Raw genomic sequence first — 23,676 nt, 5'->3', positions numbered from 1 at the left:
GAAAGATCCTTTACAAATATTTATGAGTATTAGGTACTATGTTTTATATATAAATAACAAAATAAAAATAAAAAAAACTATTAGAGAAATAAACAGTTATGGGCCAAAATTTTACTATGCGATTTCGTTTCTAAAACACTGCACTTTTTTTTTTGGTTCGGACGTTTCCAATTCATTTTGCCATCTCCCAGCAATAGTCGCAATTAAAAAAAATGTTGGTAAAAAAACTTTATTTTAATTAATAGTAGCTAGTTATAATAGCTGGTCATAGAAACTTTCAAAACGAACAAAGCATCACCAGCAAAACAAGCTTCCAAAGCCATTGGCTCCGACAGAATTAACATATTGATGCTGAAAAATTGGGTCCCTTCTGAGTAGGATATCTCATATACTTAACGTTTTTGACGCACGTTTTATACAGGGTGGGCCAAATAAGACCTACTAATGTTAAGCACAAATAATTTTTTTATTTTTTGACATATTTATTTTTCTCTTTTTGTAGGTTGAATTGTTGGAAATTTGTTATGGAACCCTACCGAAAGACCACCAACAACGACTACAATAAGCTATTCGTTTTACACAATTAGCCGCACAAATTGATTTTTTAATACATTTTTTACATAATGTTTTGATGTCGGATGAAGCCCATTTCCATTTAAATGGTTATGTCAACAAACAAAACTGTAGATTGTGGGGCTCTGAAAATCCAAGGGCAACACACCAACATCAGTTACACCTATCTAAATGTACTGTTTGGTGCGGTGTTATGGAGTTATCGGTCCCTATTTCTTCGAAAATGAGGATGAAACGCCGGAATCGATTTCAGGAGCTTCTTACAGAAGGACACAGGGAATGCCTGGTCTCTCTCTCGATTGCATCAGAATTCTTCGCTGTAAAGATAATTTGGGTACCTGGTCACAGTGACATTGCTGGAAACTGCGAAGCCAACGAGTTGGCCAGACAAGTGATCTGTGAGGCGGTGTGCCCGCGAAAGGAGAGGATCGGGGTCCCCTTGACAACCTTCGCTCTACCCCTGGAAGAATGGGCTTTGCACCAGCTCAGCGAGCGCTGGGTAAGTATACGAACGTGTAAGGTCGCGAAGAAGGATGAGGATGACAAAATCTCATTTCTTAAACTTCGAGTCCTTTTTGCGTTAGCTGTTTGGAGGATAAGGTGGAATCATCTCAGCACCTGCTCCTTAGCTGCCCAGTTCTCGCGGGATGAAGATTTAAGCATCTTGGTTCTCACTTCTTTTCTGCACCCGCTGATATTGCAGCTCCTGACAACAAAAATCTGATGAACTTCATCAGCAGCATAAAGAGGCTAACACAACCGCAGACTAGTCACCGTTCATAGTCCACAAACACTCAACCCCCCCACCTCTTTCCCTTTCGTCCTAGCGCGTGCAGGGAAAAATAAAGATTTCAATCACTTAAAATTATTTAATTTATTTAGTAAAAAAATTATTCAAAAACAAAATTGGATGTCTAATTTTGCGCCACCTTGTAGTACATAATTTTTCGTAAATTAGTATTATTAAAATAAATTTGTGTGAGAAACTAGAATTTGCTTTTCGAAATGCAAAATGCACAAAATATACAGATCTCGATGACTAGTAGGCACTTTTTTTAATTTTATTAACTTATTTTCAAAATTGTTAAAATCATAATTTTTATGGGTAAGCAGCTTTTATGTTAATCACGACTACAAGCCTACGGACGAGTTCGTCACCAAAGTCTTTAGCCTTGCACTTGAAAAACACTACTTTTTCTTTGGAAACCTGCTGGATGATAATTTGATTTTAAACAGGAAATTTTGCAGCACCGGGTTTACAAGACATTCCACATTTCACGCCGATAATTAATCGCCAAACCTAACATCAATATCATAGACTGGTTCGGGTGTTGTTGTTGTCGATGGCGATGTTGTTGTTGTCGATGTCGATGTTGTTGATGCCACCGGCTGTATTATCGGTGCGGCTGTAGTGCTGGGTATTGGAGCAAATGTTTGTTGCGTAGGCGTGGGTGTAAACGTACTCGTGGGATCTTCTTGTACTGGTTGTACTGGTGGAGAAGGAGGACCGGACGGAGGATCAGACGGAGGTCCGTAAGGGAATGGCGGCGGTGGTCCATGGTCGAAGCCAGGCGGTCCTAAAAATTTGGGAAAATTGTGAAATTCATAAAATTCTTAATCACTTTGATGACTCTTCGTTACTACCAAAGCCTGGCGGTCCATGACCAGGTGGTCCATGACCGGGTGGTCCATGACCGGGTGGTCCATGACCGGGTGGTCCATGACCGGGTGGTCCATGACCGTGTGGTCCTGCAAACATAGTTAAGGGTGAACAAAGTGTACGACAAGTGAAAAGCAAAAATGTTAATATACCATGGTGCGGCGGTCTTCGGTCGAAGCCAGGAGGACCAGGAGGACCTAAAGAGACAAAATAATCAAATAAATATTATACAAACTGCGACTTATGTCAAAAATGTGGTAATAATTTAGTTTCCCGCCATACCTCTAAAAGGCGGACCTGGCCCAAACGGATTGTGGCCGGGAAAACCAGGTGCCGGTGGCGGTGGTGGCCGATAATTATCGAAATCTGATGAATAATCATTTGAAGCATAATCGTAATAATCTAACGGTGTATGTGAAGGTGGTGGCGGAGGTTGTGGTGGCGGCGGCGATTCATATTTATAATGATGAGGTGAATGATGCGAATGGTGGTAGACATGAGAGTTTTGTGGCGAGTACGTTTCATATGGGGGTGGTGGAGGTGGCGGTGGACGATCACGATGATGTTCATGATGCACCACAGTTGCTGCTGGTTGTTGCTGCGTATAGCCGGCATAACTGTTACCTGCTTGATAATTGTAAGCGTTAAGCTGAGATGGATAAGCGTAATTGTTATAAGCGGGAGGGTTAATAATTCCGAATATGTTTCGGCCACCACAACCGTCACGACTAGCGCTGCTGCTGCTGCCGCTTGAGGCGCTAGCGCCATTTTCACCAGCGCGGCTGCTACTAGCAGCACTACTCATGCCGTAAACGCAATTATTACCGAATCCCTGTGGCGCACGTTTTGCGCGTACCGGCGCTGCTACATAGACTTCTTCAGGTTGGGAATCTTCGGCGACAAGGTCAATATCGGAAAAAGTGCTGCAAAAATGGATTTGTAAGAAAAATACTGAAATTGTCTAGTTAAAAGTGAAAAAAGTAGAAAAAGAAAACAACAAGAACATACGGATCTGCAATCAGCGGCTTCGCAGGTGTTTGCCTCATCATCACTGCAGCCAACAGGAGCTTGTGTGTGCACGTGTGTGTGTGTGTGTGTATGTGAATAGTATTAATAAATTGTACATTAAAGTCGAGTTCGTTGCTTGCATTTGTCGTTCAAAAACATTTACTTACGCAGCACAAGCGCGAACTCATCGTGCGATCGCTTTGTTTATTCGTCAATTCACTTGAACAAAATACTTAGTTACTGTTATGTGACTTTGCATCTACTATCTGCTATATCAATGGGCTATATGTAGCAGGAACGTCTTCACTCAAACACCACTGAACACCAACTAAACAGCGCGAACTGCGAGAGAGATACATCTCAGAGCTTCGAATCTGTTTTATAAAAATAAATAATTTACTGCTCAAAACGATGTGGAGTAATGCGAAACAATATATTTCCGTAAATGTACGTTTATTGCACACACTTATTTTTTTCTTAAAGTTCACTGCGCGTCTTTGTATGAACTGGAAATCCCCGTTGAATCTCTGAGCAGCGGTACAGCAATTCGGGTTTTGAGTTTTGAACTTTTGACGTTTACTGATTACCAGTTTTTATGTTTTACCCATTCGGAGCCCTATTGAGTATCTCTGTTTGTTTTTCAAATGAATCTTTTTTGGCTGCTATTTACTTTTCTGATACGAAAAATTGATTAGCATAGAGCAGCCGAAAGTACAACAACAAATTTGTATACTAGTTAATAAGCGAATGAGCTGCTCAAGAGCTATTAAATGTTTTTTTTTTGTTTTTTTTTTCTTTTGTTTTGGCTCTTCCCACTTCGTTGAATGTTTGTTTGACTATTTCGTGATGTCACTGCTGTATTGCTAAGCCATTATTAAAGTGGAGCCTAAACTTGATTCACAAATGGTAAGAAAATTGATATGTAGCGACTAGAAATTGGCTCAAAATACAACAGTAATTAAAGTTTAGTTGAAATTTCGTTGAATATTTTTATTAAAACTCATATGTGCGAGGTGTGGAAATCAAAAAAAAAAATAATAATAATAATAATAATAATTGGCGCATACACTTCTGTTAGGTGTTTGACCTCTTATTTTTGGCGTGCGTCTTGATGTTGTACCACAAATAGAGATATCTCCACTTTTAAGCCGACTCCGAACGGAAAATGGTTTTTGTGATAAGATTTTTCATGGCAGAAATACAATCGGAGGTTTGCCATTGCCTGACGAGGGCCGACCGCTATTAGAAAAAAAAAATTAAAATCTGAATAACAATTTTAAATGGGCCCAATCAGCAAAAATGCGACGCCAACGATAATAACACTAGTCTACAAGGAAAAGTATCCGAAATAATTTAAACTAATATCTGCTTCTCTGTCCATGCAAAATTCGGATTGATAACTAAAATTAATTTATTAGTTTGAGTTTTCGAGATATCCTAACCTAAAAGTGCAAAAAACCCCATTTTTGCCCATATTTGAGGTTATGTAGCCTTGCAGATGTTTTCTTTCACCAAAATTAAAGGATGACATCTTTAAATACAATCCTTCTTTTTTCAAATGGCGTTTTGTTTGCTCAAATATCATTTTTTTTCGCAGAGATATCGCATTTTGAAATTTTCATGTTTCGAAATTTTCCTACACCTGAAAATCGATTAAGATAACATAGACATGATATAGTCGATTACTAATTTTCTTGGGTTTGAGGGCCTGAAATATATGGATTAATAGTATGTAAATTTGGAGTTTGTGGGAAAGCCTGCTTGCGGTTATGTGGGTTAGCCTGCTCGCGGTATGATAGGGGTGGTTTCTAGGGGTTAGGGCTAACCCAAAGGTTAGATAGTGTAGGGGTGTGGTGAGTCAGCCACTTATGGTGTGAGATAAAATTTTAAGAAAAATAAGACTCAATTCAAGAAAATTAGTAATCGAATATATCATGTCTATGTTATCTTAATCGATTTTCAGGTGTAGGAAAATTTCGAAACATGAAAATTTCAAAATGCGATATCTCTGCGAAAAAAAATGATATTTGAGCAAACAAAACGCCATTTGAAAAAAGAAGGATTGTATTTAAAGATGCCATCCTTTAATTTTGGTGAAAGAAAACATCTGCAAGGCTACATAACCTCAAATATGGGCAAAAATGGGGTTTTTTGCACTTTTAGGTTAGGATATCTCGAAAACTCAAACTAATAGAGCAATTCTGAGGCCAGATTTGGATTCAGCGCATCATAAACCTTCGGAAATATATACTCTGGTTTCTGGATCTGAATGTTGGTTAAATTTTGTCGGCCTGTGTAATTTGGCTTCAATTTTTGCTCGAGATGTATTTTATAGGCACGTAAGCCAAGACCCTTACGCAAAATTTTCCACGAAGTCGAAGGATAAAGGCCAACAAGTTGGGAACGACGGCGAATCGGCATCTCGGTGTCATCTTCAGCACTTCTCTCTATGCACTTCGCAAATAGCAAATTTCCTACTAAAAAACACCCGATACGTACAAACAGACAAGCAATGGAGCACGTAAAAGTCAAAATAAAGATGTCCATTACTCAATATAATTTTTTTAATTAGTAAAAATGTTATTCAAACACAAAATAGGATGATTAATTTTGCGCCAGCTTGTTTGGAAAATCAATTGCTGCCACGCTAAAAAAAGAAAAAAGGAAATGTACTTCTGTTGTCGTATTAATGTAAGCTTTGAGCGAAGATTGGTAATGGTAATGGTTGTACGGGTTAGATGGAGGCCTTTATGCACTGCGATCAAATTGGTCTATAGTGCGGCCCTAATTACTTAATTATAATTATTTAGTATACCGAGGAATCGAACCAGCTCCTTAGGAGCGAGCAATTGTAGGTCTTCCTCCTCTAGTAGGTGCGAGACCAGGATTCTGTGTCTCCTCTGGCCTAATGCCTCACATTTGGTGATTAAATGTTCCATAGACTCCTCTTCATCACAGCAGAACCAGCATGATCTTGCATTAGACAACCCTATTGTGTTAATGTGTTTACTATAAGTAAAGTGGCCTGTAAGTGCTCCACAGAGTAATCGGAGGCCGTTTTCGTTTGGGGTTAGAGCAAATTTTGCTCTGTTGGCATAGGCCGCGTGTGCCGTTCCAGTGTTTCCTGATTTTAGTTTGGATCCATTTTTTAGTTTCCTGTTTCATATTATTTTTGTTAAAGCCGAAAAATGGGATTGACCCAATAAATATCCCTTTTGCCCCTTTTTTGGCATAAAAGTCTGCCTTCTCGTTTCCTTCGTGTCCCTCATATCCTGGTACCCAAATCAGTTAGACCTGATTATGAGTGGCCAGTTTGTTGAGTGCATTGTTACACTCTATTAGGACTTTTGATTTGAATGTGAAGCTACTCAAGACTTTGAGAACTGATTGGCTGTCCGAAAGTATTTTAATTTTTACTTTCTCTCTTTTGGATATGATTTCCACTGTTTCCATTATGGCGAAGAGCTCCGAAAAAAAATTGAAAAAAAAAATGGAAAATTGTGGTATCTGTACTTAGTGTTAAAAGTTTGTGTGCTCTAGGCACCTCTATTCCTGCTCCTACTCTTTGGGGCGTTTTGGAACCATCTGTGTACCATTTTTGTTAGTCATCATTTATCCATATTGGGTTAGTGTTCCACTCTTCCCTAGACGGGAAACTAATCTTGTATCTGTTTATAAAATTGAGTGAATTGAGTTAATTGAGCGAAAATTAGCTTAACTTTAATGATTTCAATGCTTTCAGAAGTTGCAAACACTGTGGGGCATAGCGCACACTTATAAACTCATCTTACTTGAATGTTGCTGACCATTAAATCTTGAAGATCTAATGAAGTTGGAAGCTCTTGGACACGTATAATAATTTATCAACGAAAATTATTAAAATCTTGGTAATCTCGTTAATTAACGTTGACATTTTTATTTAATCACTGGTTCATAGCTATGAGTGCTAATGAATATTGAAGAAGGAACAGCTCACAATTAAGTGCCAATTATCACATTTCGTAAAAGTCCAGATGCCTGCTTATTTGCGTTAAGGCTTTCAGAAATATTTGACAATAAATTAGTAATAATTAGCATTCGACTTTCACTCGCTTCAATCACTTCGGAATTTCGGTTTATCACAATTTCAATTACCTAATCACCACTTTTAAGTCAACAACACCTCGGTATTACTTGGTATTATTTGCATAAATCCATGACGCTAATATTCCCGATTTATATTCAATGAGAATTAGGTTTGGGAAATACCAAAGTATTAGGGCCGGACGTCTCCATCCGTGACTTATTCTCACGGCTGCTATTACTAACACATTCTCATGCTAAAAAAGTCAAAGCTTTCTCTCTAAATAGGGACATAAATTCATGACAAGAATGTCAGAAAATTTGGATGTAGAAAACTCCATTTCGAGTTCGAAATCCTGGGCATGCAATAAAAAAATTAGAGGAATAGTTTTTTCTAATAGCGGCCGCCCCTCGGCTGGCAATGGCAAAACCTCCGAATATACAGTTTGTGTCAAAAGAAAAGAACCGGGTTTTTTCTTGTAATTTCAAGACATATTTCGTTCTGCTTTTTGCTCCGTAATAGTCCCACTCAAAAGCTACGACGCCAGTGTTAACTCAGGTTAGTGTCGTTCGAAACTTTCCCGTAAGCGCAACTAAACAAAAATGAGTGAAAAGTACGCGAAGCGCTTTGAGGCGGTATTTGTAGGCACACATTCGAAAGGGCCGAAATTATCTTACGCCACGGTTGCAAAAGTGATTAAAAAATCAAAAAAGTTTGTTGGTATGTGAAGTCAGTGGTATAAGGTGTACAATGTGTTAATGATTTTTTCGAGCGCGGCTTGAAGCGAGTGACGACAAAAAAGGCAGGATAAGCATATCGTCCAACATTTTAAGCGGTTCAGGGTTCAGTTCTTGCTAAAAAGGGAATACATGTGAGTATCAACACCATCGAACGTCGACTGAAGGAGGCGAACATATCCTACCATCCCACATCATCAAAACCACTGATCTCAGAAAAACACATTGAGAAACAACAAAACAAGTAAATGGCGTCACAGTATTGGACTGGACTTCCCAGTCCCCAGACGCCAACACCATTGAAAATGTGTGGGGAACAATGAAAACACATCTTGTAAGAAGGCCAGTCCATGATTAAAAGTAACTCGTACGTCAAGTTTGCAAAATTTAGTCCTGTTTGTGGACGAGCTACGCAGAAAATCTGAAGAAGATGCCAGGCTCGACAACGATGCAAACTACACGGCTTATTGAGTAATTGCGAGACGTAATTTTGTACAAACTTTCATGTAAACAAATTTTAAATATATATATTTTATATTGCATGAATAGTCGTGGTTCCTTTTTCCTGACACAGACTGTATTTTAGACTTGAAAAAGCTTCTCATAAAAACTCATCTACCATTCGGAGGCGGCTTTTAACTGTAGGATCCTCCAATTGTGGACAATTAGTTTTCAAAATTTCGGCAAAGCTATTGTGGCCACATTTCCTCTGTACAACGCGTAGTAAATAATTTCAAGCAAACCGGGATTTTAACATCTATAGTAAGCCCAAGTCTGGGCCTCCACGAACACTATCGGTCCGAGAAGTGCGCATCACAATCAATATGGCAAAGGTTAATTCTCGAATTATATCATCAAAAATTGTTGAACATGTAAACCAAACATTAAAAAAAAAAGTATTTGTGCCGTAACTACAAGAAAAGTTCCAACTAAAGCTGCATACCATACCAAGTGTCGCTCCAATAACGCCGGTTATTTCATTTCCGAACAGACGAGAGCGCATTGAATTCGCTAATAATTATGTATATAATTAATATAAATAAGCCTCCAAAGTTTTGGAAACAAGCCATTGTTTCAGACGAAAGTAAATTCTGTATATTTGGGATAAGACGTCGTCAAATTTTGCTTTTGATAAACAAAATCTGGTTGGCACAGTCAGATGCGATGAGGGTGGAAAATCTTGGCGTATCAAAAACGTTTTGGTTTCAAAACACACAGCCGAGATCGCTAAGCTTTTTCTGTAGTACAACGCTTCAAAACAGCTCACAGCACCTCACAGTCACCGAATCTCAATCCCATTGGGCAAGTGCGGGTTTCCAGGTCGCAATTTCTTTTGTGTTATTCGATATCCGCCGCAACATTCATTGCGAATATGTACATTCAATTTAAGCAGACAGTGATTAACGATTTTTGGACAAAACTGAGTTACGTGTTATATCCGACCGACTGTCGCAGTTCCTTCTGTCACTAAGCAGAGCGGACTGTAGGAGGCTGGTTGGATTGATGACGTGCCACTTTCTATGGGCGAAGCACATGGAAAAGTAGTCATCTCAGGCAGTGCACTCTGCCCAGAATGTGGATGGGGATAAGACGACGGGCCCCTTTCTGTGCGTCGCTCGGTCTAAAGCATTTTTTTTGAACTTTGTATGTCTATTTATTTATTGCTTCCCATTCATTCCATTATTTAATAATATTAACTGAAAAAGTAACCAAAATGGGCAAATAGTTTTTTGTTTTACACAAAAATTTTAAGATTTTTGGTCTATTTTGTTTTTTATATCTTCACCAAAACACAGATGCCCTGAATTTATGTCTGCGCTATGCGCATTGTTGTTGTTTTAATCTGTTCACCTACTTTATGCGCACATAAAATGTCAATTTATGACAAATATGGTTGGACTTGCCATCGAAAGTTAATTATCAGCGGCGTCACATTTTGTGCGCATTGAAAAGTTCGCATTAGGCGGCGCATATTTGGCAGGATTATGTAAATAATCCAATTAAGTGTGTGCGCTGGTAATTTCACTTAATTTCAGTAAAAAATCTCCTAAAAAAAATATAAAAAACAAAAAAAAAAAAAAATAAAAAAGATTAGTGTCACTTTCAGTGACTTCCTTTGTACGCTGCGCGAAACCGAAATGCCTCAGCAGGTTCTGTTGTCATATAACAATTAGCAACTTAATTTCTTCAAACGACAGTTTCTTTTTTTTTTGCCATTAACTACTTCTGTCGTTTGCACCATTGCGATAATTATTTTCCTTTATGCACGCACACCTACACTTGTACATACATATTTGTATGTATGTACTATATACCTTTGGCATTTTTTCTTTTACTTTCTGCACTGCCTTTTCAACAATTTCACCTCAATGCGGGTGGTTCATCAACACATAAAATAATATAAAAAAAATTAAACTAAATGCATTTTCAACAAAAACAAAACGGTTATCTGCACGTAAGTCTCTCTGGCTGTGTGGTGGTATGCTTCCCAGCCTAAGTATTTCTCTATCTCTTTGTTTGTTTGGCTGCCTGTCTGTCAAGCTTTGTCGCATGAATCACTACGGCTTTGTATGCCAAACGCACTTCACTGGGCAGATACTTGGCAGCATTTCATGCCAGACGTTTTTACTCGCAGTAGCTTGACAAACACGTTGCTGTTGTTGTGCATAGGTGGTGCACATGTTCGCCAGGTTGAGTTCGTTTGCTGTCAGCTGTTATGGGCATTTCGCGGTTTAGCGCAAGCGCAGTGAGTAACATTGATCTTGAATTGAGCGCTCGTGCATGTACAATTGTTTTTATTGCGTATATGTATGTATGTATGTGCTGTACGACTGTGAATGCATTTTGACACGATTTGCATAATAAAAGCAATTACGTGAAAAGTAAATACTGCAGCTGACGTTTACCACGAATTCGCTTATCCCTTTCTTTGCGCATTCGTCGCGCTTCCGTCTGCTTTGCTAGTGACGATGGTGAAAGAAGACGTAAAGCCTATACATTGGAATTTATAATAAATGCTGAAACTCATATTGCGGGTATTGTACTGAGATGATCTTCTAGTAACAGCATTGAGTCTGAAAGATTGAAAGAAAACTACTGCGACTATGTGGGGTGTGCGTATAAGGGGTTATATACCCTTGCAGAGCTGAAAAATCACGTTTTTTGAGCATTTTTTGCAAGGAGCAATTTCTAAACAATACAATTTTTAATTATTAAAATAATGTCTACTTTAAAGTTAAGTATAGCACGTAAAGTTAGTAAAAATATTGAAGTGCACGGCTCCTGCAGATCATCTCCCCAGCGCCCTCCAAAAAAGAGCGTTCGGTGGTGGACAAAATATTTCCGGTTTGGATTATCTGAAATCGAAAAACTAATTAGATTCTTTTTGTGGATACATAAAGCTAGGTATTAATCGAAGGAATAGTCAAAATTTTAATTTTTGATAAAAAGGCGGCTATAGGAAAGAAGAATCGAATTTTCTATAAAAGTTTTCGCCAAAAATTGTCTAAAAAAATAGAAAAAATCATCTGAATTTTATTCCTTTGATTAATACCTGGATAATTTATCTGGAAAGGTTGTGTTAAAATTTCAAGACGATCGATTCAGTCGTTGTTGAGAAATCGCGTCCACCGACTTCGAAAACAAGGTTTTGAGAAAAACGCGTTTAAAGTTTGAAAAACACTTTACATAGGGTAAAAATTCTCTGAAACGCCTTTTCAAATTTGCGTGTAACTTTGAAAATATTCACCGGAGCGATATTCAATTTTCTGTGTGCATTCTTAAATATATGTACATTAAGAAAATAAAATAAAAGGAAAATTCTAACTGTATATAACCGCATAAAGTTTGACCAGACAAGTCAGTACAGGAATAAGAAGAAATTACTAAGCAATTATTTCTTCAATCAAGAATTTTAGCATTCGTCACTCAAGCAGAAGAATAATATGATTTATGATTACTTTTATTGACCATGTAGATCATTCGTAGAATTCAATGAGTAGGATGAAATAGCCATGCATGTGAATAATAACAAAATCGAGGACACTATTGAGTTTGATGAATTTTACGAAGACGCATTTAAGCACATCTCAGCTTATATTATTAAGAAACTTAATTTAATAAGCCAAAATTTCGGACGAGATTGGATGGCCATGGATGGAACAAAAGGAGCGAAACCAAAACCAACAAAAAAAAAACACCAAAACCATATAAAACTTTTGGAAAATACTTGTTTGGACGCTTTTCCAGGAAAAAACCACTTCTGTGGAGTGACGAAACCAAAATCAATAGGATAGGACCAAATGGGAGAGTATTTGTACACCGACCGATATGCCAAGAATACAATCCTAGGCTCACCCAGAAGACGGTCAAACACGGTGGCGGAAATATCATGGTGTGGGGTTCATTTTCTTGGCACGGAATAGGCCCACTCGTTCGAATTGATGGTAAAATGGACTAGTTTCAGCACTTAAAAATTTAAAAAAACCACATGGAACCTTATGCCTTTGAGAATATGCCCATTAAATGGTATTTTATGCAAGATAATGACCCCAAACACTCCTCCAAACTAGTAAAGAGTTGGTTTAGTACGGAAAAAATTGATGTTTTGGACTGGCCTGCTCAAAGCCCTGACTTAAATCCAATCGAAAATTTGTGGAATGAAATTAAGATGGAAGTGGCAAGGAAAAACTATAAAAATTTGGATGCAGATCATGATCTTTGGTCTGCCGTTCAGGAATCATGGTACTCCATACCTAACAACAAGTGCCAAGAACTCGTAGAAAGTATGAGTCGCAGGTGTGAAGCAGTAATTAAAAACAAAGGCTACAGCACAAAATATTACCAAATAACTTGCAGGTTTGTGAAAAAAAAACAAGAAAAAAATATTCTTTTAACTAGATTTTCTTTAATTTTTTAAGGTTGTGCTATTTATGTGTCCAACAAATTCTGTTACGTTTTCAGAATTTTAAAATTTTTTTGGTGTTCAAATTGAATTCAAATTTGTTTTGTGTTATCGTTGAATATAAGAAATAAATCTTTATAAAGAAGTAAATACCTGTTCGTTTTTTTTTAATTGACGTTAGTATAGCATATCAAAGTTGGCTTTAAAAAATGTGCCATTTACGTGTCCATAGCTGTATATTTTAAGAAATTAACGGAAACACACTGAGCAGTAAAAAAAATGTGTATGATGTACTAATGGAAAAAGTCAGTTAGTAAGCTAGCGAGTTTTATTTCGAACGTATTTTTTATATTATTTTACAATATTAAAAAAAAAGCAACATAAAAATAAAAAAACTTACATATTTACTTCCACTTTAAAACAAAAAAAACGGTCAAAAAGAATTTTAGTTCTGATTTAATTTATAAGAACGTTGATAACTCACGAAACCTCCTGGACACATATGTACATAAATAGCACATCCGAAAAAATTCTAAATAAAAGCAAAAATAGTAAACAAAGCAGATAGCTAAGAAATAAAATTGTTTTACCAGATTAGTATTTTTATTACTCTTTCAAGCCGTTGCTCCCTGCTTACTACAAGCTAGTGTCATCTTTCCTTTGGAATCGAGTACCGAGCCTCAAATCATACAAATTTTTTTAACTTAACGTCATTCCGATTTTGACCTTAACGTCATTCCACAAATTTCTTATTGGAATGAGATCAGGGATCAGCGCCGGCGTATATGGAGTATAACCAGGTACTGAAATCTATCCATTTTACCAACCTCGCGAACAATCGGCCCAACACCATGCCAGGAAAAAGCTCTCCAAACCATAATGCTTCCGCTGCCAGGCGATTATCTTTTTTGTGAACCTTGGATTTAGCACTTGATTTTTTGGACGACGTAGAATAGTTTTCCCATCTGGTTCCATCCTAATTATTTTGGTTTTGTCGGTTCAAAGTACGTTTTTCCAAAACTGAATAGATTTGTCTTTGTGGGATTTTACCAAGGCAATTCGGTGTTTGATATGTCTTTTTGAGGGGAGTGGTTTTTTTCTGCTTATGCGGCCAAACAGCTGGGCTTCGTTAAGTTGCCTTCCTACAAGCTTTCTAGACACCTGTAGACCAGATTCTTGGTTTATTTCAAGTCTTAATTGCCGTGCCGACTTAAAAGGATCTGCTTTGCTCTTGCGTATTAAAGCTCCATCCACATTAACATCAGTTTTTCGCGGCTTAGGTTTTCTTTCCGTTTCTTTACTTAGATAGGATGAATCTTTCTTAACTAAATTAAGAGCATTATAAACCATTTTCCGAAAGCACATCATCATTTCAGCTATTTCTTCATAGCTTTTTCCGTTTTGACTCATACGGTATATAAGAGCTCTTTTCTCCGGCGTGCAATGTTTTCCACATCCCATTTTTAGTAATTACTTTAAAATTTTATTTATTTATACTAAAAATCGCTGAAACAATATTAAAGTTTTACTCTCTCTGTACAAGTTAAAAGTGCTATTTTTGTGTCCACTTGAGAACAGCAATAAGCATAAATAAAATAGAACGCAAAAAATTCCATCGGAAAAAAACGGTAAATTCCTCGCATAAATGTAAGCTTAATAACGGTAATAAATGTAAACAAACAAATTTTTTTGATCAAAGCAGAGTTCGTACTAAAAACTTAACATATAAGGTTCACATTTGTGCTATTTATCTGCCCATGGCTGTATAAATCACTTCACATACAAATTGTTAAATAAAGATGCTGTCACTGGTTCCGGCCTTTGACTGTGCTACCCACTACTTTTTTGCAGCATGTAAATACTTATATGTATATCCATATACTAGGTAATCTGTTTAATTTAAAGTAAAATTTTGTTTTTTTTCTTTTATATATTTAGCTATATTATATAATAATATTGACTTTGCCCAGGCTATACCTTAGATATGCTCAATGATTATTTGTCGGCAAACAATTCACTTTTATTTCATATGCCAATTTTAAATTTCTTACAGCTGTGATAAAAACGATTTATGCTGATTTTAGGCCATTTGTCATTGCGATATTTGTTATTGCAATAGTCTGCTATCAGAGCTGAGACACAGCAAACACTCAAGCACAATGTTGCTAGCAACATGTGTCCAACGATTTGATGACCGCCGCATATCAACACACAACAAGTGAAGTTTCAGGTGCTGCAACTAATTCAATAGAAAGCATTTGACTTTCAGATTCCTTCAGTGCATTCGAAGGCACTAAGATTTCCGCGGTGCGTAAAGCGAATGGTAGGTTCGTTCATGAACCAAATAATTTGTACTAATAAATTATTTGGTGCTTATGTATCCAAAAAACTTGCAAAGTAGGGGAAAGTGAGAGAGCAAAATGACATTTCATTTTGAGGGGAAGTTGTAAGTTTATACTGGATACATTTTTATTTGTAATAATTTGCAAGAAAGAAAAGCAGCTGAACGCAAAATAAAAATAAACACGAATTAAAATGTGTGAATTGAGTCAAAATTCTAAATTTTAATAAAAATGGTGATTAAAATGGAAAATGTAAGTAAATATATAATAGTTTAGATAAAATTAATAAAGTTTATTTGAAATGATGGCCGGTAAGAAATTTCGCTCAAATGAAGAAGTTATCGCTGAAACTGAAGCCAGTTTTAAGGCGAAAGATAGTCTTTCTACAAAAGTGGAATTCAAATGTGAATGGAAAAACTTTTGATGGAAATTACGTTAATGAATACAGGGTTTGATTGAAAAGTAATGAGCCTTATTTTTTTTAAGCAGTTTTATTAAACCTTTTGGCTTATACAACTAATATTCTTCAAAATATGACCCTTGAACTTCAATACACCGCTGGTAGCGGTCCTTCCTCTGCAGGAAACCTTTTTTAAACTCATTCGCCGGAATCGCGTTCAATTCGGCTGCCACAGTCTTTTGGATCGCCTCGATGGAGTCGAAACGCCTCCCCTTCAGCTTTCTTTTCAGGCGCGGAAACAAGAAGAAGTCCAGAGGGGACAGGTCTGGGCTGTAGGGAGGGTGGGGAAGCACCGGAACCCCCATCTTGGCCAATGCAGAGGTGCAGAGGAAGGCGATGTGCGGTGTGCGCCGGCGCATTGTCGTGATGAAGGGTTCAATTGTTGACGAAGTCGGGCCGAACCCGGGCGACGCGGTTTTTCAGCCGAAGGAGCACTTCTTTGTAAAATGCTGCGTTTACAGTGCTTCCTGGAGGTACAAACTTGATCGAGTAACGTTGCTCCAACGATCGCTGCATTTTCGCCACTGCAAAATCCTAACAAACTTTTAAAACAGCTTTTACGCGCGGAGCGATGTTGACTGCACCGCTGTTGCCAGCGAACTGGGACCGGTTTCTAGTGGAAGGGGAAGGTCCAACGATCATTTTCCCTCACCAGCCGATTCCGTTGATCGCTTGGCAGACGCTCCGCGCGGGAAGGCTCATTACTTTTCAATCAAACCCTGTAAAGCTAATTTTGAACAAAAAGAAAAACGTGTTTTCTTTGTTAAGCCCGGGGATTTTTCAGTCCCTGTGTTAGCTATCAGTTTTGTTTCAAAATAGATTTTGTTTCGTAGTTATTATTCCACTTCAAATGAATTTTTATTATTTTTATTATTAAATTGGAAGGTACCAGAGTATAGGTTTTCTCTACACAATCAAAACTGTAATTCAACCCCTTCAAAATGCGGTCAGTTGTGAGCAAAAGAGTTAGTATTTCCATAAGTTTTAAATGATATTCGAAATGTAACGACCCGCAGTAGTTAGAGTTTATATTTTTTGTTATATTTTATGTACTACGATAACATTTGGCGTAGCCTAGCGCGCTGAAGCGTGGCGCATAGGTGTATAGGTGGTTTGGGTCTCCATCGGAGACATTAAATATCAAGAAGTTTTCTTGCTAACAGTGGTTGCATCTCCGCAGGCCTGTTAGGGAATTTCAGTCACGAAAGAGCTTCTCAAAAAAAGAAGCTGTCGCCCAGAAAAACGACAAAACCATGAGACACCTGAAAAATAAAAAAAATTTTGCTTTAACAATTTTCAAGAATGTATACATATATAGATCAGTTCAAAATGATTATATTATTAATTAAACTTTTGATTCAGGCTTAAAAGGAAATGCTTACAATCGCAAGCGTAACTAATTATATGCTACTTTCTGCATTTAAATTATAACGTTTTGTTATTCAGAAAATTACGAATGCATTATTATAAGAAAACTCTTGCCTGCACTTAGGCGCAAAATATACGAATGCAGGGTGGCACATCTAAATGAATAATAACAAATTAGAATAGCGGAGAATGTTAACGACAGCACAGAATGTTAACAGCAGAGAATGTTAATGGAATGAGAAGGAGCAAATGTTAGTGTTAACAATTTTTAGTACAATTGAGATTTGAAAGATTTGTAGTAAGGGATTTTAGAACATCGACTTTATAGACACCACACTGAGTTTTACCCACACAAAAATTGAAAACACCACACATCTTCACCTCAACACACAACACATCTCTCACCTCAACATTAGACCAATTAAATTTTTACTATTTTCGTATTTTTGAATAATAAGCGAATACGTAAAATTTATTAAAAAAAAAAAATAAATAAATAATTGGCGCGTACACTTCTGTTAGGTGTTTGGCCGAGCTCCTCCTCCTATTTGTGGTGTGCGTCTTGATGTTGTTCCACAAATGGAGGGACCTACAGTTTCAAGCCGACTCCGAACGGCAGATATTTTTATGAGGAGCTTTTTCATGGCAGAAATACACTCGGAGGTTTGCCATTGCCTGCCGAGGGGCGACCGCTATTAGAAAAATGTTTTTATTAATTTTGCCTTCACCGAGATTCGAACTAACGACCTCTCGGTGAATTCCGAATGGTAATCACGCACCAACCCATTCGGCTACGGCGGCCGAAAATTTATTACACAACATTTTTTTTCAATTATATTAAGAAAAAAACTAATTAAAAAAAAAATTATAAAAAAAAAGTTGGCGCCGGGAATTGATATCGAGTCTAACATGTGGCGAGGAAAAATAGGCAGTGCGTTTATTTCTTCGACTGCTTATTTTTTTACCGATTACATTGAAAAAACACATTTAAAAAAGAAAAAAAAAAAAATTGGCGCCGAGAATTGATGCCGAGTCACCGGGGGAGGATAAATACCCCGTGCGTTTATTTCTGCGCCTGCGTTGTGAACAAAAGATTTGCGATGTCTACGTATGCAGGTATGTATGCGCGCGAGGCGAATAAGTTTTAATAAATTGTGAAAGTAATTCATGAAGTTTTTCATTACATACATACATAAATGAACCTATACTCTATATGTACATAAATGATGGTATATGACAATATACATAATATGTATGTATATGTCAATAGGAGGTTTTTGCATTCAGAAAAAAAGAACGGTTTAAGATAAATCAACACTTATTTTATATTGTATGTCAATTTATAGTTTATGTATTCGACAGCATTTACATACATATGTATGTATGTACATTTGTATATGAGAAACAATAATGCACATGCGCAAGAACATCATCTTCCTTTCATACATATGTACATATGCATGTGTGCCCAAACAACCTTGACTTATGTACATATGTACACATGTCACAGCACATCACATTCTTACAAGAAATCAAATACACATACGCACTAGTGAACGAGTTCCTTCCTAACAAGTGCAAAAACAATTCTGCTCTAAAGCCTATGCAGGTGTGTGTGTATACATACCCACTTTATGTCCTAGTATACATACATCGTCCCGATGGTGACATTCAGCAGAAATTTTGTCAATCTCTTTCCATCTCGGAGAGAATGGAATAAGGGATTCTCACTTAAATAGTTCGACACTAAAGTCTATACGGATGGCAGTAAAATGGATTGCGATGTTGGAGCTGGTATATATTCTCATAGACTTAAAATTGAAAGATCTGTGCGTCTCTCTAATGCTTGCAGTGTCTTTCAGGCGGAAGTACTGGCAATTGGGGAAGCTTGTAGGCTACTAGTCGCAAATCCCTCATTTAAGGGCAATATCGCTATTCTTTCGGATAGCCAAGCTGCAATCCAGGCACTGGGTTCAGCTACAACAACCTCTAAAGTAGTGGAGCAAGGCAGGAATAGCCTCACCACCTTGAGCGAAAACCATAAAGTTACCTTAATCTGGGTCCCGGGACATCGGAGCATCGAAGGTAATGAAAAAGCGGACGAACTGGCAAGAAGGGGATCTGCCATGAGTATCGCTCTTGCAGAATCGGTATTCACACCACTGGGTGCAGTCAAGAGTGCAATTTCCCTAAAATAGCTTCGAATCGCGGATTGTAGATGGAGAGACCAGACGAAATGCAAAATTAGCAGAACGTTATGGCCCACCTACAACCTCAAACAATACTCAATATTGTTAAACATGAAACGACGGGACGCCTGGAGACTAACGGCAGTCATAACTGGCTTTTGGTCTGAGGGAGAACAAACAGCCAAAATGGGAATCCCTCACAACACATACTGTCACAGTTGTAAACAATCGGAGAAAAAGGAAACAATCTTCCATTTCCTCTGCGAATGCCCTGCCCTATGGAAGGACAGAATGTTAACCGTGGGTAAACCGCTGTTCGAGAGTCTGGAACAGCTGTCTGGCTTAGATGTCAACAACCTGATAAGGTTCCTGAACCGCACAGACTGGGTAAAGTCATGCTATAGATAACCATTAAACAAGTTGGTAACGAGGATGTGGCAACAAAAAGGTGCGGAAGCGCTAGTTGGATTCTGGAAGAATCACCACTTAAACCAACCAACCAACCACATCATACATATGCATATACCTAATTGCCTCTAAAGTTCCTACAAAATAATTGTATTCATATGTAACTAATCATCGCTCCCGTCTTGCTGCGCTGTACTTTTGTCTACTGGCAGACGATATTCCGAATATTGTACTTACAAAAACAAAATATCTTGAAAGACGCAAAAGCTGCAGCAAGCGCAACGCGAAGGCTGCTTTGGCACCACACATTCCAAAATGTTCTTGAACACAGCAAAACACATGCCTCAACATGTGTATGTCGTCCAAGCCGAAAATCAATCGCAGTCGCGCAGCGGCCATGATTCTTTTAGTCGCGTCGGCGCTGAACAATTTAGAATATTATATGTTACAATAACAAAAAGTTCATTCATAAGTTCGAGCTCACATTTCTAAGAGGAAAGTACTTTTATTCATAAAACGAGCCGCCCATATGCCAATTTTATCGACCATTCGAAAATAGTCAATATTGGAATATTTCGCGTAGAATTGAAATTATTTGCCAATATTTGGTAAATCTTGAATTTTTGTCTTGTCAGCGGCCGCGGCTCCGTATATACATATGTATGCACCCTTATATGTATGTATGTAAATATGTCTTCTAATTGCTCGACAGCCGCAGCTGCTGTGAGCCAAGTGTTCGCAAAAGCTACAGTAAGAGGCACAATAAAACCACAAGTAGTATATGAAAATATATATATGTATATATATATATAATTGGCGCGTACACCCTTTTTGTGTGTTTGGCCGAAGCTCCTCCTCCTATTTGTGGTGTGCATCTTGATGTTGTTCCACAAATGGAGGGACCTACAGTTTCAAGCCGATTCCGACCGGCAGATATTTTTATGAGGAGCTTTTTTTCATGGCAGAAATACACTCGGAGGTTTGCCATTGCCTGCCGAGGGGCGACCGCTATTAGAAAAAACTTTTCCTGCATTTTGGTCTTTCACCGAGATTCCGAATGGCAGTCACGCACCAACCCATTCGGCTACGGCGGCCGAAAAGGTCTTAAGGTCTAAAACAAGAGTGCGGCTTATTTGTAGGCTTCTGTGCAGACATTCAGCCTTCGGATGAAGCCCAAAGTGCCAAACAATTAATATTGAAGAAATCACCGAAGCTCATAACAACAGAGACCGAAGCCTCAAATTTTTAAACTAAAATTTTTCAATCAACGCGCACTTTTTATTTCAAAGTTTTAATTCACTGTTTTTTTTAATTCGCCTCGATCTTTTTAAAAATGTCCAAAACCGTTAATTTATTTTTCGCGATTTTGACAAATCTGACATCAGCTCCCTTCGCAATACAAAACAAACGAACAAAACAAACAAAAATAGTGAATGGCTAATAATATTTATTGTGATTGTTATTTGTGACATTCCAACTAAACAAACCAAAGAAAATGAAATGCCGGAATTCGCAAGGCAAAATTGAATTGAATTGAATTAATGAAAATAAAGCCAATTTTAACTGAAATAAATTTCACGAAACCCTCCCAATAAAGATTATAAGGAATTAGGTTTAAAAATAAACTGAAATTTTATTACCTAAATACTATTATCGTTTAGGTGTATTTATTACGGGTCCTAACACTGCGTTATCAAATACGAGTATAGTATTTTCGCTATCACAAAACGACCTTACAAATAAATTTTAGCACAACACCGTAAATTAAATGTTAGAGGCAAGATAGCGAACTCGGTTTTCCTCGAAATCCATCAAGTTTGGGGTAAAAATCAAACGCTAATACAATAACTCCCTCATCCGCGATCTACTTCAGTGGACGTTAGTTCAATTATCGTAGTAGTCATAAAAATTATAGCCAAAATAATGCCGCGAATAGGCGACCTAGCACTGTGAAGCAAATAAATAGCATAAGGGCCATTTTTCAGAGCAAAATTAAACTTGCCGTATGCATATTTTTGAACATGAAAAGAAAATTGAGAAAAATTGTCTGTCTGTCTGTTTTCTTGGAGAACTTGATAATTGAGTGACGTCAGTACAGAAAATAAGCAAACGCTCCCACCTAAAAAACTTCCAGTTTTATAGTCTTGGTATAGTTCGAATCAAGCATTCATTACCGGAAAGATTTTAGTTCATTATCACATCATGGGCGCTACCGGTACGTAAGTACTACTTAGTACTTACTTAGTACTTACTTAGTAAATGAGAATACCCACCCATGGGTTGAAAGTATATCTTTAACTCATTTAATGGTAGGTATGACTTGTTGATTGAAGAACCATTGATGAAGTTTGGCCTCTTTTTTTAACATTAACTTTAACTCTGCAAGTCAAAGCGCGGTATGCACAACCTAATCAGCAGTGATAGATTATTATTACGAGATTCATATCCTTCGGGTCAAATCATTTCTTTGAAATTGATCTGACTAAATAATATTGGCAATGCGTAATCCAATGAGTTTATTTGGAGGCAAGGAAGATCGAAAATGCCAGCTGAATAACGTAAATTGTGGCTGAAATCTGAAAAATTAAAATATATAAGAGTGTCGGCAAAACAAATACAAATACTGAGGGACTAAAGAAGCTTACAACGACAGCTGTGAGAAAATATCAGCCGATGAATGGCGGAATTTTTAAAAAAGTAAATAATGATTTAATGCAAAAAGTAAGCACCAGTCCAAGGGTGTACCGGAAATTTATTTACAATTTGTAAAGATGATTCTACTGCAAGCAATTGATCGATATCTTGGATAGAAATACATATAATACTCTCGAATTCGGAAAGAATAAACATTCTCTACTAATGCATGCTCCAGGAAAGGTCATTCATCCTAAAGCATTACAATTCAGGAACCATAGGAAAGCAAACTGGCTAAGATATTCTTAAGAACTAGCAAAACGTTTGCCCATGGATCCCCCTTTGAACCCTTCTAGCATAGAGATATTAGATAATATGGTCAATAGACTGACTAATTGCCGCAACCAAACCCTGCATTAGGCTTGTCTAGCAGCTAAGCATAGAGGGAAGAATAAGCCACCCTGGTGGTCGCCGAACTGAAAAAGCTACAAAAGAATTGAAGGAAACAATTCAACAGAGCTAAACTCTCCCAAAGCGAAAACGAATGGGAACTGTATTATGACAAACTAAAAATATATAAGAAAGAAATAAGGAAAGCAAAAAGTCTTCATGGAGAACTTCTTGTGGGGAGATCGAGACTACGGTAGAGGCACCTCGACTGAGAAAAATCCTAACCAAGTCTGCTCAACCCATAGGGTATCTTCAGAAGCTAGACTCCAGCTGGACAGAATCCAGCGAAGAAACATTAGACTCACTACTAAATACTCACTTCCCAGGTAATATTCCAACTGCGGATGCGATACTAGGTTCCGACATCCTCAACATTGTCACAGAAGCCAAGATAACTTGGGCTGTAGAAAACTTCTAACCATATAAAACACCGGGATCAGATGGGATAATCCCTGCGCAAGTACAACAGACATTGGGCAACATTATGAAATGGCTGATAACCATATTCAGAGCAACATTACGACTAAATTACGTTCCTCTAAGGTGGAGGAAAGCTAGGGTTGTTTTCATACCAAAGGCTAGTAGGAGCTCGCATACGAAACCTAAAGACTTCAGACCTTAGAGCGATTAATAGACGCCTTTATAAGAGAAACCTTGAAACCGTCGCTACCCGCGAGATCACAACATGTATACTCTGAAGGTAGATCCACAGAGACAGCATTAAGCTCACTAGTTTCAGAGATAGAGAAATCAATAGAGAATAAAGAGTATTCTCTGGTAGTCTTCCTAGACATAGAAGGCGCTTTCAACAGCATCCTACCGTAGGCCATAACAAGCGCGATGACTGATTTGGATATCGCCGAGGGCCTTGTGAAATTTAC

The 23,676-nt window shown here is 37.7% G+C and overlaps 1 protein-coding gene across 6 annotated transcripts; it reads right to left on the bottom strand.

Annotated features, from left to right (window-relative positions):
• Window positions 1-1,422: 1,422 nt before the first annotated feature.
• LOC128855968 (uncharacterized) lies at window positions 1,423-4,008 on the bottom strand. Of its 6 annotated transcripts, none has more exons than XM_054091266.1 (8): window positions 3,642-4,008; window positions 3,409-3,583; window positions 3,242-3,300; window positions 3,059-3,156; window positions 2,516-2,860; window positions 2,386-2,430; window positions 2,218-2,322; window positions 1,423-2,150 (listed from the first exon to the last, which is right to left on the bottom strand). In XM_054091266.1, the coding sequence occupies exons 2-8, from the start codon at window positions 3,427-3,429 to the stop codon at window positions 1,861-1,863; spliced, it is 963 nt and encodes a 320-aa protein (XP_053947241.1). In that variant the 5' UTR covers window positions 3,430-3,583; window positions 3,642-4,008; the 3' UTR covers window positions 1,423-1,860. The 6 variants fall into 6 exon arrangements, with proteins under 6 accessions (XP_053947241.1, XP_053947240.1, XP_053947239.1 ...); XM_054091265.1 differs by having other exon boundaries at window positions 3,409-3,615; window positions 3,708-4,008; XM_054091264.1 differs by having other exon boundaries at window positions 3,409-4,008.
• Window positions 4,009-23,676: the final 19,668 nt, after the last annotated feature.

This window comes from Anastrepha ludens, chromosome 2, assembly GCF_028408465.1.
Source record: "Anastrepha ludens isolate Willacy chromosome 2, idAnaLude1.1, whole genome shotgun sequence".
In the NCBI taxonomy this organism is placed as follows: Eukaryota; Metazoa; Arthropoda; class Insecta; order Diptera; family Tephritidae; genus Anastrepha; species Anastrepha ludens.
Note: the sequence above shows the minus strand (reverse complement) of the source record. Positions and strands in the feature narration are given on the sequence as shown.

Coding starts and splice junctions, on each gene's coding strand:
- LOC128855968 (XM_054091264.1), bottom strand. CDS start 3,429: ATGAGTTCGCGCTTGTGCTGC. Junction 3,301..3,408: donor TGAGTTCGCGCTTGTGCTGC/GTAAGTAAATGT, acceptor TGCACACACAAG/CTCCTGTTGGCTGCAGTGAT. Junction 2,323..2,385: donor CCGAAGACCGCCGCACCATG/GTATATTAACAT, acceptor CTATGTTTGCAG/GACCACACGGTCATGGACCA.